The sequence below is a fragment of the Rattus norvegicus genome, chromosome 2, assembly GCF_021556685.1.
Source record: "Rattus norvegicus strain SHRSP/BbbUtx chromosome 2, alternate assembly SHRSP_T2T, whole genome shotgun sequence".
Taxonomy (NCBI): domain Eukaryota; kingdom Metazoa; phylum Chordata; class Mammalia; order Rodentia; family Muridae; genus Rattus; species Rattus norvegicus.
This window is the reverse complement of record NC_141535.1, coordinates 93,405,114-93,425,382: the sequence shown is the minus strand read 5'-3', so window position 1 is coordinate 93,425,382 and position 20,269 is coordinate 93,405,114. Positions and strand designations below refer to the sequence as shown.

Here is a 20,269-nt window from a genome sequence, read left to right as displayed (position 1 = left end):
TTTAAAAAATCCTCATAGTCCACCCAGAAAGAGGCCAAGGCTAAATTCAGCTTATGGTTGTAATTTTCCAACCCCTCTCCTGGATCTGAGCATAGTTGCCTTCGAGAGCCATCAACCTTACACAGAATGGTCCGTTCTGCTCATGGTTTTACATTTACTTCTGTCAAAGGCCCAGTACCTGTCTTTCTACTGCTGCAACAGTTTCAACCATTGCAGCTTCAAAACAGGTTCTGCTCCGAGAAGGAATCTCAGAGACAGCTTGACAGACAGCTCTTGCTAAGTCTAGACCCTGTGAATCAGACAGGATGCTCTTACCTTGCGGGAGGAACATCAATATTGGAGGAGACCACTTTCCGCTTCTGCTCAAGAAGACAAACGGACCGAGTCTCTTTGTCTTGGTCAAGGATCCGACTGGCTTTTTTGGTGTCTGCTGTTCTCACGTCTTCCTCCATGGCCAGCGGGAAGAGGTGATGCGACAGCTTCTTACTGGAGTCACGTCTGAAGTCCTCTGATTGATACGTGAAGGTCATCTCCCGCTTAAAACTCCCCACCTGCAAAGTACAACACAGAGTCTTAACAGAGTCTTGTGTTTCTTTCTGCAGGGCCGTGATGAAGAGAGACTACTCACTCCTCCCTGTTCACATTCTTATTAACTGGGAGAAGCGAAACACAGAAATAAATAGAAGTATTGCAAAGCTAGGTCCGGGCCAGCCTGGTTTTTGTGGAATGTTCCAGGACAGCAACAGTTACATAGAAAGACCCTGTCTCAAAACAACAACAAAAATAGCACCAACTCAAGAAACGTTTCTTTCAAGACTTGAAAGCACTAGGTCTCTATGCTTTTATATTTTGAAGCTGTTAGCAGGCTTAATGGAAGATAGCTGATATACAAAGGCAAACTATTTTTGACTACTAACGCTGACCTTATATTTAGTGAATGAGGAATAGGATAAATATGAAGTCAAAACCCAGTGAAGTAAATCCCACTATCCCCAATTCTGGAGACACTGAAAAAAAGTAAAGAAAAATTTTATAAGGTTATTACCATTTACGAGTCAACTCAGTAGCAAATTAACTTAAGTCTTGAGTACAGCAGGAAGGGTCAGACTATCCAGGAGCCTGGAATCTCGCCACTCAATGGAGTGCATTTTAAAATAGCCTTGCCAGGAAGACATTTCACAGACACAGACACAGTGTCCTCTCTGGGGTCAGTGATTATCGGTTTTTAACCTGAATATGAGCCTTGCTTGCTCATCTATCAAGTCTGGATAAAAATTTAAAAGAATTTAGTCAAAAATTTCTAATTATGGAATTGAAAGCCATGAGCATAACACATTTCCATAGAAAATAAAAATATGTTAATTCCCAGACCAAATGAAAACTCAGCTAAATACAGACCAGGCAGTCTCTGGGCTTTTCCAGGTAAGGTACTTTCCAGAACTCCTGGGAACACCAGAGCTCCAAGGGGCTCCATCCTCTCTCTCCTCAGCCTTCTCAGTGACAGACTGCATGGCAGATACACGCCCAGCTCCAGGGGAGCAGGCCAGCCAGTTTCGGTCTACTTGCAACCAGTCACCACAGGGTTTGGAACGATTTACTGAAGTTCAGCAAGGGTCCCAGAAAGCTGAGTGTTGACTTATAGTTCTGAAGACACTCTCCTACAGCAGGGAACACACTTCCAAAGGTAAGACGCTCTGCGAAAAAATTATACCAGAGAAAGTAAACAAATTACAAAGATTCGAAATGTCACTAATCAGTTCTCTACGTAACCCTCTGTGCTTCAAACTGAGGGTGACAGGAAGGTGCTATTTTGATTCTGTGAGGTCTGTTCCCAACTTGCAACAGGAGACTTTAGTCTCCAGGCAACGGTCATGAAGCAGAGGCCTCGGTGTGGATGACTATCGGAGTGTCTCCTAAACGCCAGTAAGCAGCACAAGAATGAAATATTAAGGGAGCGTGCAGTCAACAGTCCTGAGTTGGAACAAGGGCTGATGATCCTGCCTCCCTGGGGCCAGCCGGACTGTTTAACCAGCGAAACTTTGAAGCTGAAGACTGAGGAGGTGCAGCTGCGGCCTCACAATTTAGAGACGCTCCTGGAGCAAATACGGACAGGTAGAAGAAGTCTGCTAAGGAAATGACGCAACAACCATGTGCTACTGGTGAAGCATATATAGTAAGGCAGAGGGTAGCAAGATTCTACAACACAAGTTCTGACTCTAAAACATCTCCTCAATTAAAAACTCAACACTCGGTGGTAAACAGACATTTCAGCAGTGGAATGAACTTCAGAGACAACGGAGTCCTCCTTTTAAAATGACTAGAAATGATCAAAAGATCAAAAATAACCCCAGAAGTGAGTAAGAGATGCTGAATCACTGATTGGAAGACAACACCACGGTCGCTCTCAGCTACTGCACGGGAACACTGACTGGTCCTTCCACTAAGTAAGAAAAGCAAAAAGATGGATCCCATTCACGGGGTACCCACGGGGCAAACCTGCAATGACCGGAGAACAACTGTGTGGGGCTCAGAGTGGGCACACTCGCTGACTGCAAGTAGGGGTGAGGGACTGCCATGGGCTGGTGGGAATGCTCTACCACAGACCAGGCCAGCATCTGTTCGGCAGTGAATTTACACAAGTCCACTGTACTCTTACAATGGCATCAATCTGATTCCCAGAGGCCACAGGGGAGAACAATCAAGCCAGCAATGACTTATGCAGAGGATGCACCCAAGAACCCCAAGACCAGAGCTGGAAATTATGAGGCAAAGATGTAGTTGTAAATTTAATACAGGTATCTGTTGCACATACTTTTAAACACTGCTCCAGGCAGTGGTCTGGTTGTGTCCTGAGTTGGTCAAATAGGGCTAAAATCTCGTCCTCATTGAAACCACATCTCCAAGCTTCCTCATCTGGGCAAGAAGACCACTGTTCCGGTTCATTCACACAGAAAGGAACTTTCCGCACTTCACCTGCTCAAAGGCACATTTCCCCATTATGTTTCCTCAGCTCTAGTGTTCCTGGAGATCTGCAAGGCCTGGGCTGTTTCGTTCTTTGAAGCTGATGTATTTATGGCCAATTGGGTGAGTCATAAACACAAGCGAGGGTTCTCTCAATGGTACCATCTGAGAAATTACTGTATGTTACAGCTCTAAATGGGCAAATGTCTGACACACGACAGCTAGAAACAATAGTAACAAAGAATGTGAGTGCAGAGAAACCAGCAGCAGCATCCAAGGGTGGGTGGGTGCGCGCGCGCGCGCGTGTGTGTGTGTGTGTGTGTGTGTGTGTGTGTGTGTCCACATGCATGTGACAAGGAAGGGTGGGTCAGATCTCTTGATATCCAGTAGTGACCACAATGGGTGGAAAGAACAGCTGCTTCCAGAAAGGATCCTAATTAGCGGGAACCAGCCGTAGCCCCTCAAAAACACGTGCCTGTTTATCTTGCTGAGCCTACGTATTTCCTAAGCCTCCTGGTTCCTCACCACTGCTGTCTCTGAATGGATAACTACAGGAAATGCATTCACCATCACCCGAGTAGCCTTAAATACTCATCCAGGAAAAGCTAACGCTGTCAGAATTTTTTTTTCCTTTTAGCATATGAAAATTTGAAAGGCAAAGGAAGGTGTCATATGCTCCGCCCACTGACGACACAGGCAGAGATCTGATTCGCTACACAGACTAACACACTGCTTGCAGCAGAAACCATGGGAGGTGGGCAAGGACTTCCTTGGCAAGACATCTCTGACCTGCAACCTGAGTGTTAACCAAGCATCTGAGGGTGAAGGGAGAGACACCGGCAAAGTTTCCGGTCCCTAGAGACAGGGCGTGTGGGGAAACAGACAGACAGAGCAGAGATTGTGAGGAAGGTGTCAAGTGGATTTTTAAGGACAGTTTCTCCTGCACAAGAGAGGCTACAGGCACCAGGAGGAGAGGGGAGCAGAGGATAAACAGACTGGGCATCCGCAGCCCAGAAATCCCACCCAAAATGATCTAGCCCTCAAAGTTGCTCAGCGCTGGCAAGGTATTACGGGCAGAGTTGTGCACTAACAAAGAACGAGTGACTTGGAGGAATGCCCTCGGGCTGTGTGTACAAACCGTCATAAACTGTGAATGAGCTCTGTGTCTGCACTTGCGACCTCTCGAGGTATCTCATGTGTATATACAAATACTGGAGACGTCTCACAGTCCCAAATCTGAAACTCCCAGAGCCCTGAGTCTTCCTTTCAGGTGAGTGACAACCAACCTGGAGTATTTGATTCAGGTTGCAGCATCTAAAGTGTTACCAATGGGCTGGGAAAGAAGCACGAGACGATCTGGCAAAGGGCCTGCCAGGAAGGGCCTGGTACCCGTTAGTGGTGAGGTTAGGTGGCCTGGGGTTGGGATGCGCTCTCAGGCCTGGACTGTAGCACCCTGCTTCCTTCAGAGCTAGCCAGGATCTGTGGTCCACCTGAGCCTCCCCCTCCTGATGATTCTGCTCCTCCCACTGTATTCTCACCCCGTGAATAGAGTGCTTTGTACTTGCAATAACCCTCTGCATTCAACTGTGACTGTAGGAAGGCCTAGGCTCAGTAAGCAGAGGGAACGCCAGCAGCCTCTTGCCACACTGAAACATTTGACTTTCCAGCGTTTCCTTAGCACTGAAGTGGACCTTTCAGCTGTTGCGTCCCACAAACATACACACTTATTAAGGTTTCGATTAAAATGCATAGAAGGGAACATTTGTCACTCGTCCTCAGTACTCCTCGTGTCACCCAGGAAACCTCCATTGCTTACCGTGTGGTGCATGCACATTACATGGAGAATGGAGGTGTGGGCAGTCATGCTACACGTGTTCTGCAGACGGGCTGGCTGCACAAGCTGCTGTGGGTGTGTCTCTGCATGAGGAATGGGTCAGTTCCACGTCTGTGTTTCCAACACCAAATTTCATACGGTATCTTTTTGTCAGTGTATTTAGGTTCTTTTTTTTTCATTATTAAAAGTAATGAGCATGCCTGTGCAAGCATGTTTATGTGTTTGTTTGTAAATTTTGTAGGGAAATTTTCTGAAGAGAATTGCTGAACTGTTTTTCAGTGAACGAGCACAACATAGCCTCACACAGTGGGCACCCAATGCATCCACACTCTTAATAAAGGGAACACATTTGCTTTCCACCCATTTAGACACACACAAGGTACGGCCCTTGATGGACAGGAGTCCTCCAACTTTAAAGATCAAAACACTGTGCCCAAAGCCATATGCCCTGCAGACCTGACAATGCATGGGCCCAGAGGGCTCATTTATTTCATATATAGCAAAGTACACGCGTATACAAAGAGACACACACAATTCAAGTAGTGACATCTTAAGTTCTTTTACTTTAAAAACAGGAAAGTTCAAGTGCTAGAGTTGGCTCTTTTGCTTATGAGAGTCACAAAAAGGATAAGAGAGTAACTAGTTCTTTCTGCTCCTCAGATTGCTTCACTTTGGTTTGGGGTGGGGGTTCGTTTTAGTTCTTGTTGTTTGGTATTTTGAGACAGGCTGTCATGTGGCCCAGGCTGGCCTACAGCTCGTACTGTAGCCAAGGATGACCTTGAAGTTTCACTTCCCTGCCCTAACCTCCCAAGTGCTAGGATTTCAGGTCTGCACCACCACACCTAGATTACATGCTGCTAGGACTCGAACCCACGACCTTGAGGGTGGAGGACTGAGCACTACCAACCGAGCTACATCCCCAGCTCTACTTTATGAGAGGTTAGTAGAATTCTTAAATACCACTGATAGGAACAGACAAGGTTTGGGAGGCTCACCTGGGATAATGAAGTAGAATCTGTGTATAAATCAATACAGCAATTCTATGTTTAAGTAGACGGAAGAACACACAAAGACATTTGCACAGAAATGCTGACAACCTTTTTTAAATGTTATGTAAATATTTATCAATAGATTATCAGTCAAACATGCACACATAAATGCATGGAGAGAAACAATAGACTGACCATAAAGAGGACATTACAAGTGATTTTAGTAATATGAGCTCATAGGAGTGTGGACAGGTAAAAGAGGAAATCATTTTGATAGGACTCTTTAAATGCTAACACATGTGTTCATTAGTAATGGATGTTTGTATAGGCCAAGTTTTCTATCTTGTTTATAGTTTTCAGTATCAACATGCAACTTAGTATTTGAAAACTTGTATTAGTCTACAATGAAAAGAAGACATTTTTATAATCACTTGCTAAGACTCTAGCATTTATACAATATCTCTTTTCTCCTAGTTTTCCATGATTAATGTATGTTTACTTCTTAAAGGAACAACATCACTCCAAACAATGAGCACACAGGCAGTGTGAGGCCCGCTGCCCATTAGCATCCCATAGTTATCTGGTCCTACAGAAGCCTCCTCCGGCCCCTCCTTCCTCAGGCACAGAATTCCTCCATACGCATCACGCATCACGTACACATTACCCTGGGTAATTTCTTACAAGGGAACAAAGCTTCGATGTTCAATTATATGAAAATACTACCAATTACCAATTACCAACTGACAAATAAAACTCTGAATCTTTACTCCAGCGAGCAGCTTTTGTTGTTCTGAAGAAAACAATCAGCGCCTGTATAATAGGATGCATTTGGAGAAATCGCAACTTTTTTAACAAAAACTTCACAGCATCTGTGTAAGTGTCGGATGCCTATAAACGACGTCCTCGGGTTGGCACTGGGGCACATCAGTCTTTCTTGATTTAAAAGAAGTCATCTGGAGTCTGGAGAAATGGTGCCTGCCTGCATCTCCGTGGAAGAAGCTGCCAGCACTGCCCACGTCCTTGACCCACACATTCTGAGGCACGTTCCCTCCGCATTCACAGAACGGAGATGCCAGAAAGTGTGTGTCAACACTGACTTGAAATCATGTTACTCACCCCACCCAGTCAGATGGGAGGCGCTGGCTCGAGAGCAACTGCATTTCCAGGAATAATCTGTGGAAAGCTAGCTGCCTTCTGAGGCTTTCTGGATAACAAAGTATTACAGAAATTCTGAGACACGGCACGCAGTTTAAGCCACAAGGAAAACACAGCTGGGGACCAGGCAACAAGGGCCCCTGAGTGGGTCACGGAGCAACCCTTTAGACCCTCACCTTTCTCCAGAAAGCCACGAGGACTCCTGGCAAACTTCTCACAGAGAGCGCTTCCTATCTCTGGTTACAGGTTATACATTTAGATTTATTTCTAGGAGATACTGATTTCAGTTCGCACGGTGGGTGTCACACACCGTGTGGCAGCCGCAATCAGCCTGAAGATTTAAAAATGTGTCACAAAAGGATTCCACTAACAGCAGGAGTGATGAAGTCTGCTGCTTTAAAAATATTACTGCCGGGCCAGCAAGATGGCTCAGCAGTTAAGAGCACTTGACTGCTCCTGCTGTAGACTCGGGTTAGCGCCCCAGGCCAGCATGGAAGCTAAGGATGGTCCTTAACTCCACTTCCTTCTTTCTTTGCAGGACCTAGACATTCATCACTCAACTTTCAAGCAAAACACTTATACGACAACGACGACGACGATGACGATGACGATGACGATGATGATGATGATAATACACATAAGAATGAAAATACACGACTCTAAGATTCATCAGAGTCTTGAGAGAATGGATAAAAGCTACCTCTAAAACCAGTTAACAGACCTCTATTCTCTTAAATTCTTTACATTTTATGCTGAGTATACAGAAAAATAAGTCAGATGGCAAATCTACCCAGATCTAATGAATATCTGTAGTAAAACTACTTTTAAAACAAACTGCTTCCACACTAGCCCTTGCTTCTATTAACTGCTTGGCCCTCTGGGCTCTGCTGCATGCTTCACGTGAGACAGCATAACTGACCTCTGACAACCGGCCTGGTTTGGTCCAGCATCCATGGGGTCAGAGGTCGATCTGAGGGGTGGGGCTGGAAGCCTGAGTTAGTCTGGAGTCATGCGCTCCACTCTCTCTGTAATTAGTGTTGCGAGTCCCCAGTTTACTGTCACGTGCGCTCACTTTCACATCCTGACAGTTTACTATCCAGCAGAGCATGACTTGGCTGGCTCACTCAGAGATTAGTCAGCAACATCCTTAGGATGGGAAGTTAGCACACAGCTTTCTAGTGGAGAAGACTTGGCTACGTTTCAGGCCTTCTATTAACATTATGTAAGTAAGAACACACAACTTGGGGGTGTTTTTGTTTTGTTTTTTAAGTTCCTTTTAGGAAAGCCTTGATCAGAAAAAAAAGGAAACCTTCCGTAAAGTCCAACAGTAAAGTCAAGCTCAGCTAACCTCTTCTGTGTCTCTTTTCCAGGCAAAGGGGAAATCAATGTTATCACAGGCCAACCCTGTTTGCCTCTGGGATGCAGGAAGCTGATCTTGCCACATTAAACAGATGCTCTGCTAGCTTTAACTTGCTGTTTAAGTCAACCAGCCACAGGCACTCGGGAGGCGGCCTTTATGCAATGGACCTTCAGAACACGTCTAGAACGTAGCTATTTCCCTCCTCAGCCAGTGGGGGTGTCATGAAAGGCCTTCCCTGGAGGCAACCCCTGAAGGTCAAACTGGTAACAAACCTGATTCTCTGAGGTACTTTGTTACAGTAATGGCAAGTTGACCGACAGACTATGCCACCATCACCACCAGCCTGAATATACAACCACAGAACTTCATGGACTTCACGCTGCTGCTCCAACTGTCTAAGAGGTGTCACTCCTGAGTCACAGGCTGCTTCCTCGCCCTTCAGTCTTTACTCAAGTCTCTCCAGGGGATGTCAGCCTTGACGCCCTGTTTAAAGCTGGAATCCCTTCTCACTTGCATAGCCAATTCTGCTCCGTCCCGTGGATTACAGAGTTTTCTTTTTGTCACTGCCTAGGGTCTGAGCTGCTCTATCAGAACGGTAGTTCTGTGCAGAGGATATGTAGGTATATTTGGCTTTAGGTGCAGATGCTATCCGACAAGTAGAAGAATGTCTGAAATAGGGCCATGTTTCCTACGGGATAAGCAAAGTTCCAGGTGACTCCAGTGTCACACAGCAGCCCAGAACAGGTAGATTCTGAGTTCATGCAGCTGACAAGTGTAAGGTCCCAGAATTCTTCCATCTCAAAGCAACATCCAAAGCGGCCAAATGTGGAAGAGTGAACTCTGTGTGTCACAAAAGAGAGTAACATGGCTGCCATTTTATTTTTGCTTCTGTAAGTTTTCAGCTTCATTTTATGGAGAACTTCATCTCTGGGGCTGGAGCCTCCTTTTTTATAATAAAAATCTCTATAAAATATAGTTTCTTTGGTTGTTAAACTATAGGATTCTCAACCTTCTGCAAGTACCAGCAGGTTAATCTAGGACAAACTTTTAGGGGACTATTAAGGCAGAATTTCAGAGCAAGTCACAGTTAATAATAAAACTTCAAAGCCCTGGAGGTAAGATCCCACCAGCCAGTGCACAAGGACCAGCTAGGTCCCAGGTCTGACCACCTCTTCTGCCCACCTGTCTGTGACTAACAGTAAATTGGACCCATTCATTCCCAAATGTGTTCCAACATTTGCAATCAATAATAAAATTAATGATAATAAAAGCCATCTGTGTGCTATGACATTTGAATGATAGATGCTACTCTATGCCCTACTTAAAGGTTTCCATTTTTGTAGATGTCTTTCTGAAGAAACTGAGGCCACTGTTTTACTGAGGGGCAGTTAGTCTACAAAGAGCTGTTCACAGATCACCATACAGAGCTCTGCAGGCAGACAGACCATTTTGCAGGAAGCTCTTCTCCCAGGAGCCTGCAGAACACCCTATCCATGGACCACAAGCTTACAGAGCCCCTGGGAGAGTCAGTCTCCCCGAGGCACTTTCTATTCATTGGCTGCTGGTCTGAACTCCTCTGTGGGGTCCAGTCCAATCTTAGGCATGAATACAGAGAGGAAATTTATAAGACCTGAGGGAGCATCAGAGTTTCAAAAGCCAAACGGCCATTTGCAGCGGGTCGCAGATCAAGACGCACCTTTAGAGATGAGTTTTCCTGACCAAAATACACATTTCAGAGCAGTGGCTAAGCCACACACTACAAATATACTGCCTCTTTTGTTTTGGCTTGCTTTGCTTTTGTTTTTGTTTTTTGGGGGTGGAGGGTGAGACAGGGTTTGTTTGTGTAGCCCTGGTTATCCTTGAACTAGCTCTGTAGACCAGGCTGGCCTCAAACTCACAGAGATCTACTGTCTCTGCCTCCCAAGTGCTGGGATTAAAGGAGTACACCACCACACCCCGGGACAAATCATGCTAAGAACACTGTAAAGTTTTTCTGGGGGCATAGCACCAAGTGAAAGGAGAGACCCAGACTCCAATCTTGATTAGATACAAATAAATGGAAGGCAGAAGCCAGCCCAGAGTGCCACAGCTCCACAGGAAAAACAGTGTCGGGAAGAGGAAGCAGGAGGGGGTCCTACTTTGCTTTCTGCCGTGGAGATGAACACCAGGACCAAAAGCAAGGAAGGGGAGGAAAGGGTTTACTCGGCTGACACAATCAGGTCGCCATCCTTCATAGAGGGAAGCCAAGGCAGGAGCCCGGGGCAGGAACTGAAAGGAGACACACAATGGAGAAACACTTCTTACTGGCTGGCTTCCTTGGGTTAGCCCAGCTACCTCTCTTACACAGCCCAGTCCACCTGCTTAGGAAAGGCCCTGCCCACAATAAACTACAGCCTCCTGTGTTAATTAGCAATTAAGAAAACACCTCACAGAGGTGGCCACAGGCCAAGCTGACCTGGCAATAATTCAAACTGAGGCTTCCTCCCCGGTGACTCCGGCTTTGTGTCAGCCTGACAGCTGAAGCCATTTGGAGGAGGTTGGTGGTCAGGGAGGAGGGAGAAGGGAGGAGGGAAGACTCTGGAGCACTGAAGAACAGATAGGCAGGACTCCCAATACTCTCTGAATCCCTGGCTATGGACTGTTGTCTAGGTTTAAACACCCAACTCTCTCTGTAATTAAAATTTCCAACCTGCTCAGATTGTCTCTTAAAGAGAGGGTTGGGGAGAGCAAGAGTGAGCTGGCTTCAACTTCTAACCAGAAAGTTGACCTAACAACGGAGTTTAACTTACTTGGCAGTAAGCTAGGTCTGGTAGCACAGACCTGTAAATCCTAGCCATTCCAGAGGCTTAGAAAGGAAAATTGTATGTTCAAGACCTTCCCAAGTAACTGCAAAGACCATTTCTCAAATAAGGTTTTTGTTTGTCTGCTTCTTTTGTTCTTAAAGAGGCCTGAGTACTTAGAAGTCGGTAGTGCACATATTTGACCTCAGCACTCAAAATGCAGAGGCTGCCTGATCCCAGCCAGTTTGGACCAGTTGGGTCTACAGAGTATTCCAGACCTGTCAGTGAGCCCCCATCCCAAACAATCAGTCAGTCAGATCAATCAATCGAAAGAGGGTGGGCTACCTGGTTCAGTGGTAGAATGTTTCCCTCGCGTTCGCCTGCCCTGGCTTCAATCTCCACTCCCACAAAGAACTAGAAACAGACTCTTTCAAATTCATCCACGATTCTTAGAGCCTCACACTCCGTTTCAAAACCTGTAGACCACATTAGAAACAAAACTAAGTAAAAGAAAATGTGGGCTTCTCTTTTAATACATACTTCATTTTAAATACAATTTATCATCTCTTTGGGCAGTAAACAGCAAATGAAATTTAAAACAAATTAAAAACTAATGAATTCACATTTCAGCTTAGACTGCGCTCTTAATTCACAGTTCGCTGAGCACTTGCTGAACAGATGACTAAATAAAATCTGCTAATCAATGCAGCTAGTGCAGTCAAAAAAATCAAACAATACACATTAGAACAGATCTGTGTATCTGCTCATCCTGAGGGTAATCTTCTACGATACAGGTCTGACTGTGTGGACCAGCACAGACAGGACACTAAGCAGGAAATATCTCTTTAACAGACTTCATGAAAAGAAAGACCTAAAGCCTGAGCCGCCTACTCTGAGCTGACTGAGCGGTCGAAGGCCTCAGGACAAAGGGAGAGCTCTGTGGAAGAGCAGAGGCTTAGCAGGAAGGAGAGCCTGTGTGATCCCCTAACTTGGCCAAAGGAAAGAGAAAAGGACAATGGGAGTTTCTGCCCTCCTCCTTCTGTGGACTTTGAGTTGCCGAACCATAATAAATTTGCAAATGTGTCCATGTGTGTGTGCGTGGAGGTATGAATGAACAAATATAAACCCACACACATCTCCACACAGCTTGGCTCCATGGCTTATAACCTGACTGGTACCATATATAAAAAAGTTGGGTAAATATTTATTTTCCCTTTCTTCCATGCGTATCCTGAAAACTTGGTGACAGAGCGTAAGCTTGCTGGGCTACATCCCAGGCTCATCATCTGATTTTATCTGGCACACTAGTTCATAAACGTTGGCTTAATGTCAGTAGATATCAGTAATACAACAACAGGGCTAGAAAGAAATATCTGTTAAAAACAGATCAAAGGTCTGCAGGCCTACTTCCACAGCGCCCTGAAGAACTCAGAGGGCAGGGTGGTTGTCTGCCTATAGTTCTAGGTCTTTAAGTCAAAGACACTGCATTAAATTTTGCTTCACGTGTATCATTAACAGCAATCCCAGAATTCCTAAGAGGCGCATTTACCCAAATGCCACAACTAAGGGGACTTTCATGGCACAAGGCAGGTTGGTGACGGGATCTCGGTTCCACATATGTCTGACCTTGTGTTCTCTTGAGGGTCTCCCTTTTGGACTCTTCTCATTGCCGAGCAAACATGTGCCCACAGTTTATTGCCCTCGACTTGATTCTGATCATGGCTCTCTATCATGATCAAGTTATCCAGAGTCATCTCCTCAAGATGCCTTTTTCTCCACTGCTTCTATTTCCCCCTCAAAATAGTTCAACTCCTCGTTCTTCCAAAGCAATACCACCACCACCATCAGTGTATTTTTGCTAGAGTCACGAGTCAATTATAATACTTTAATACTATTAATAGTTGTACAGTGAACACATTTTAGTAGTCTCTGTTTTCCTCAGTGTTAAACACAATTAGTTTCCGTGAAGCTGCATTTCCTTGGCTCTGGAACAGCAATAACAGTCCCGATTCCTGTTTGCAGACAACAGTCACCTAGCTGTTTAGCCATGAGTACTGGCGGCTCCCACTAGAAACGGAGAGAGTATCATGCATGCGCAATAGAACCGCACAGAGACAGAAGCAAAGTCTGGACCCTCACAAGCCTAAACCTCCTGTCTTGTGACAACAGGAACCAAAAGCTAGCGCTTCGACGCAGACAGCCCTGAAGCAGATTTCTTTTGACGCAGACAGCCCTGAAGCAGATTTCCTCTGCACACCACTATGCCTGCACTGCCTTACCTGTGCATCTTGTCACAGGCTTGGTCGTGTAGCACACCACCTTAGTAGAACCTAAGTCACCCATATAATTCTGGCTACAAGGTACACTGTGAAATTCTAGCAATGGGGGAATTCTCTACGGAAAGACAACAGCAGTGTGGAATGACCAGTGTACTGTATCTGCCACAGGCATAAGATCTGGATTGTTTTCATTTGCAGCCCTTCTGTCCACTTTCCCACCTTTGCACGATGGTTCACGTCTGTTGTCATCAGAGTCCTCCAGTGTAAGAGCCCCTGGCTAATCCACCCACTTCAATGCCAACAAGCCGAGTGCTACAAGAAAGAAGACTTTTTGACTTCGATACTGAATCAAATATTGTTGCTCAAAACTATTGTTCTTGGTTATTAGTACTAAAACTCTTAAACACACGATTTAAGTTGTGGCATGAAATCCCTGACATGAATTTAAGGTATTGGAAAGAGCCCTGTGAGAACTATACATCCCACGGTCTAGTATGATTCCAGAAATTACAGTGGTGGGGTTATATTTCCCAGCAGCCTGGTTAAACAATAAATATCTCAGGGAAAATAGTCTATTTTCTGTATATAAGGGCAGGAATCAAATCCTGGACCTGTAGCTTGATCTGGGAGGGTTCTTGTTCTTCTATTATCGATGTACTGCAAGGTCTGGTTCCACAGGGAACGTAGTAGAATTTCCCCCTAATTGATTGGATAATAAAGATGACAAGAAGTCAATTGATGGGCGAGGAGGAGGAGGCGGGCCTTCCAGTCTGAGAGAGAGAGGAAGAGGGAGAGGAAGAGGGAAGGCAGCAGGAGGACACTTCTTTTTGGACTCGAGGAGGAGGAGGTAGCGAAAGGAAGCACCATGGAGGCGGGGATCTGATAGGTCTGGTGGCAGAATCCACCAGAATCCGCCACGGAAGATTTCTAACAGAATCGTTAATGAATTTAGGACGAGAGATTCTGCGCCCAGCAGCTGTGTTATCTGTTGATTCTAAACTAATATTTTCTGGTGTTTTCTATTTCGTGGTGACTCAGGTGGTCCAGAGGAAAGAACATAAGTGGAATTTGGCCAGGTTTTAGGACTGGAAAATTGGGCAAGTACTGAGCTCCAGGGGAAAGGTAGTGAGCGGAGCACAGGCCGGCGAGAGCATACCCACAGCTGCCCACCAGGGACTAAGAGAGCTATCTCAGAACTCTGGAGGCAGCAGAGGCACTGGCTAAGGTAAACATGCGGTCTCCATCTCAAGCTAACAGGCTGGGAACAGACCGAGACCGCCGGCTGGTACCTAGCCTAGCAATAGCAAGGATTGTTCTTTAATAATTACACGCAACAAGGGATGGTAAATAAGCTAAAGGACTGACTGGCAGTCAGTGAACAGAAACAAACACTCTTGCAATAAATTACCAAGAATTACTTTGTGACAGTGAGAACTAGTCAAGAAGGGAGGGTACACTGGCAATTTCACACAGGCTCAAAGGTGACAAGAATCACACACACAAAACAGGTGCTCAGCTTGGAGGACATACAAGGTACACACCACCAGTACACACCACCAGTAGTAGCTAAAGGTAGCTAAGGCCTCAGAGAGCCTGGGAATGAGCCCTGACTGAGCAGAAACGGTAATAAAACCTAAAGCTACATAGTGAGATCCTATCTGGAAAAAACCCAGCACAATAAACAAAAAGAAGAAGAAGCCCAACAGAGGCCACCAGGGTTTTCAGCCACTATCTATCCTCCCACGGCCAAGTTCTAGCTACACTCAGGAATCAGGCTGTATAGTGGGCACAGGTTTGGGCAGAACCAGGAGGGGAAGCCTGCTGCCCTGCCCCTGTGTGTTTCTTACCTCCATCAGTCAGTGTGCCCTCATGTCGGTTTCCTCCAGAGAGGACAAAGCCAGCTAGAAAGCAGTGTTTCCGTTCACACAGACACAAGTCCTGCTTCCACCTCAGGTCAAGAACCAAAGACGGTTGGACTTCAGAGCCATAAAAAGATACTTTCACCTGTGCATTACCACAGATAATGCAGAGTTGATTTTCTACTGATATTTCTCCTATGTTTGACATTCATCTGATTCAACATGATTTTAAGAACAGAACATCAGGCCGTGATTGTTCCTCTAACATATGTGTTGAACTCGATGGTCCCTGTGATGGCACTGAGCAGTGACCAGACTGTATGTGAGGAAAGCCGCTCTCTCCGGAGCTGGTTGGTTTTGTCCTCGCCACCCACATAAAAAGTAAGCTCTCAGCACACGTGGCCCCTAGGCTGTGTACTTGTCAAGTCTCAGAGATGTAAGAAACACATTTCATTATACATGACCCATCCATGGTAGTCTCTTCCAGTAGCATAGAATGCACTAAGATTCCAGGACGGCTCCATTACATTCAGAAGTTGTTGGAGGTGCAATTTTTTGGGAAACTGTACAGACTTTCTACAGCAGCGTTCTATTAAAAAGCATAAACACGGGACTCTTGATAGCCCAAGCACTTCAATAACAGCTGGCTGCGTGCCAAATGCATCTCACGTATCCCTCCCAGAACAAATGATTAATGTGTTTATAAATGTCAAAGGCCATGAAACTTGTTTAAAACAAGTCCAAGCCTTTTACAAATGCGTCAGCTGTCTGAAAGATAATCTACCAGAAGAAGTAAAATATGCATAAGCCATACTTTACTGTCTGGCTTCAAAAGGCAAATAAGTTATTTACAGCCAGAAACATACATTCTTCCAGGAGATCAACAGACGAGTGGTAGACTCTATGTAAACACCTTCTGCATCTCTGTGTAACACGATTTCACAGTATATGTTAATACATTAATTCCCAGCTAAAACACCTCTCAATTTTTATGGATTCTTCATCAAAGAAATTATAAAGAAGATTTCAAGGAAGGTAAAAATTCTAAACCTTGAATATTTATTCCAATCCACATACACATCAGTCTCCTTTTCCCAAAGATAATAAAGAATAAAAATTTTCTGACAGGCCTTTGGGAAAACGTCTTCCCTTGAAAAATCATTCATTCAACAAATATTTCTAGTAGGTATTGTTGGCAACATAGTATAATAGTTGTTATTGTTTAACAATGTGTAACAAAACTTTTCCTGACTGGAGAGATGGCTCAGCGGTAAAGAGCACTGACCGCTCTTCCAGACATCCTGAGTTCAATTCCCAGCAACCATATAGTAGCTCACAACCATCTGTAATGGGATCCAATGCCCTCTTCTGGTGTCAGCTACAGTGTACTTATATAAACTAAAAAACGTTTCCTGAGGATACAACAAGCACATTTACTCACTCCAGATAGGCAGCCTATGACAGACCTGAGTACAGGTATCACCAAAGTCCTTGGTAAGCCAATGAGTTTTATTGGGGTTACTTATAGGAATATGGGTGAGGGGTTACTTACAGGAGCAAAAATTACTCACAGACAGTTGCATCACCAAAGCCCACCCCAGCTCACAAAAGCTGGGAACCTGGAGCACACCTCACAGCCTGCAGGCAGCTCAACACATTGAACTGTCCTTTCCAAATAGCTCTGGTCTAAACCTCTTCCAGGCAGCTCAGATGACTTCTGAGAGTCTTCTGCACAGCTTGGCTTTTATGAGAAGGACTCAACTTTGATTGCTTACTCTGGCAGGAAGGGGTCTAGTGAAAATGGTTAGTTTCAGGAACTTCCTGAAGCTATTTGGACTTGTTTACCTTCCTGCTTAAGGAGCTTCCCTGCAGGATAGAATGCATCAATGTCAGAGAAAATGTTTTTGTTCACCCTTTCACCCTCCCTCCATCCTCCTCCCCTTCTCTCCCTCCACCCGCTCTGTGTTGGTTAAAAGTCCCACCCCCAGATAACCATCACCATGGAGATTAGGTTTGAACATATGAACTTGTCAGTGTTATAAATATTTACCCATAGTCCTTTCCAGCATTCAGATAGCAATGAATTTACTGATGTGTTAGGATCCAACCAGTATTGAAAACCCAAAGGCAAGAGCCAACATGCTTTAAAAATAAAATTAGGTATTATTATATCCCACTTTGGAGATTTTAAGTTTTTAAAGTTTGCTATGGAGAGCTGGAGATTCAACTTAGTAAAGTATTCACCACCTAGCATGAGGACTTGAGCTCCATCGCAAGCATTCATGTAAGGAGCCAGGGGTGCTGGTGTGAGTTTGTAAAGCCAGGTCTGGGGAGTCAGAAACAGATGGACTTCTGGATTTGCTGGATAGCCAGCCAGGCTAGCCTAATGGGTAAGTTCCAGTTACCTTGAAAATAATAAATAAATACATAAATAAGTAAATAAACAAATTGGCTTGAAAGACCTCAGCCATTAAGAGCACTCCTTGCTCTTGCAGGGGTTCCCAGCACTCTCATGGAGACCCACAACTGTCTGTCCTTCCATTTCCAGAGGATTCAATGACTTCTGACCTCCATGGACATATGGTGCACAAATATACATACAAGCAAGACACCCAAGAACATACACATAAGTAGATAGCTAGATATTTTAAACAACAACAACAACAAGAAAACCAAAAGGTAAAAGTCGGGCAGTAGTACTGTATGCCTAGTCCTAGCATTCGGGACCCAGAGGCAGGCAGATTTCTGAGTTCAAGGTCAGCCTGGTCTATAGAAGGAATTCCAGGATAGCCACAGCTATAACGGAGATACCCTGACTCCAAACAACAACAAGGTGGGCAGGAATGACATCAGAAGTTAACTTCGACCTCTACACACAAGCATACATACACATACACAAGTATATGCACATATACATACACAATTTACCAAATGTGCATGTGTCTTAGTTTAAAAAGTGTTCCTGAGTGAATAAAACTGGAATGTGTGAGAGAGCTGAGAGGGCAGCTGAGAGCAACAGTGCTTTATAAACAAACATAAAGACTGAATTAAACCTCTAGTGCCCAAAGAGCCAGACAGGGCTGGGCTGGCACCTGTGTGCGGGATGGCTTTGTGTCAACTTGAAGCTGAAGTCATCGGGGACTAGGAAGTCTCAATGAAGAAAATGCCTCCAAAAACCCATGCTGTAGAAGAGCCTGGGGGCAGGGGGAGGGGCTGGAGAGATGGCTCAGCGGCTAAGAGCACTGGATGCTCTTCCAGAGATCCTGAGTTCAATTCCCAGCAACCACATGGTGGCTCACAACCATCTTTAATGGGATCCGATGCCCTTTTCTAATCTGTGTGAAAACAGCTACAGTGTACAAACATAAAATAGATAAATCTTAAAAAAGAAAAAAAAAAGGAGAGCCTGTAGGACATTTTTTAAATTAGTGATTAATTAGGGCCCAGTCCGTTGTGGCTGGTGGTCCTGGGTTCTATAAGAAAGCAGACTGAGCAAGCCATGGGGAGCAAGCCAGTAAGCAGCACTGACCATGGCCTCTGCATCAGCTCCTGCCTCTAGGCTCCTACCCTGCTTGAGTTCCTGCACTCACGCTTTTAATAATGAACTGTTATACGGAACTGTGAGTGAAATAAACCCTTTCCTCCCCAAAGCTACTTTTGGCCATGGTGTTACATCACAGCAACAGTAAACAAAACTAAAACAACCTGGAACCCTGGGGATGGAAGCCACAGGGCAGGAGGGCTGTGTGGGCTTACTGACCAGCAACCTTCCTCAAGATTCAGAGACCTTGTGTTCAGGTAAGAAGTGATTTTAGCAGGATGCCCCGTGAGTCCATGCCAGTGCTCATATACATCACACACACCACACACACAAGTCTTCAGGGTTTGGTTGTTTACCATGAAGAGCCCTGAGCACATACTATAGAGAATGTCCTATTCTGCTTCTATTAGTTCTGTTCCCTTCCATGACTTTGAGCCTCTCCTACAGAACCATCATGAAATAACACAGAGAGATGGGCATCCTGAGGGATGTGAAGGCTGCAGAATCCACCAATCTCCTCACTCCTGCACTGCCTGTGCCTCTACTGCGGCCCTGAAAGCACGGGGTGACGGGTGGAGCTCGGCTGATGCCAGCCCTGTGTAGGCCATTTCCTGTGCCCACACTTGGGTTTTCTCAGGCAGGGAGTGGCCTTGCTGCTAAGTCTTGGCAGCACAGGAAGCTTCAGCATCTGGCTGCAGGCTGCTGCTCTGACCGGCTTTCCTTGTCTTTCTCCCTGTTATTTGCCTGGTTTGGAGGAGAAAAAGAGGAGGAGGCAGGCACAGAGTATCCCTCTCTAAGGGTAGTGATACCACACACACACACACACACACACACACACACACACACACACACACACACACACACACAAATACCACCAAAGCTCGGGAAGCGCTGCGGATCGCAGGAAGACCCCAGTGTAGGTAAAGTGGTAAGGCCCTAGCACTCCACGGAACCATGGATACAGACTTACTAGCAATGTCAAAACCGCAAAAGGAAAAACATGGAAACCAGGAAAGCGGAGGAAAGACGGAATCATGGCTCTATCGAGCAGTTTATTCTGGTGTGAATGGCTCAGAACGTCATCAACACTGATGAAAACAGGTGCTCTGTGTTCTCTAACCTCCAGGAGTCAGGGAAACACATGGCACTGTCCACTACAAATTGTTAAGAAAGTGGCTATGCCCAAACACCTGCTGTAGCACAACTAACTCCATAAATGTCTAACCAGAGTTAGCACATGAGATACTTTCTATTTATGATGTTGCTGGGTGCCATGTATATTGCTCACAGTTTTGAATGACAGATCATGTAGTCACGGATGTTGTGTGTCAAAGCCAGGGCTTCACTCATGCTGAGCTGCACACTGAGCACGATAACTTGATTCTTCCCAGGGACAGCTGCTCATCACCCACGCTGAGCCACGAGGGCCTCCTGCAGACACCTGCATCTCTGTCCAGGTAATCTGAATGGTCGATCGCTCCAACACTACTGACGCCAGCTGTTTCCAATGG

General features: G+C 45.4%; 1 protein-coding gene across 1 annotated transcript in view; it reads right to left on the bottom strand.

Annotated features, from left to right (window-relative positions):
• The window catches only part of Zfp704 (zinc finger protein 704), a 191,502-nt gene that overhangs the window by 130,052 nt on the left and 41,181 nt on the right, over nt 1-20,269 (bottom strand). Inside the window, 1 exon segment of the mRNA NM_001447250.1 lies at nt 316-551. Within this exon segment, the coding sequence (NP_001434179.1) occupies nt 316-551 (236 nt within the window).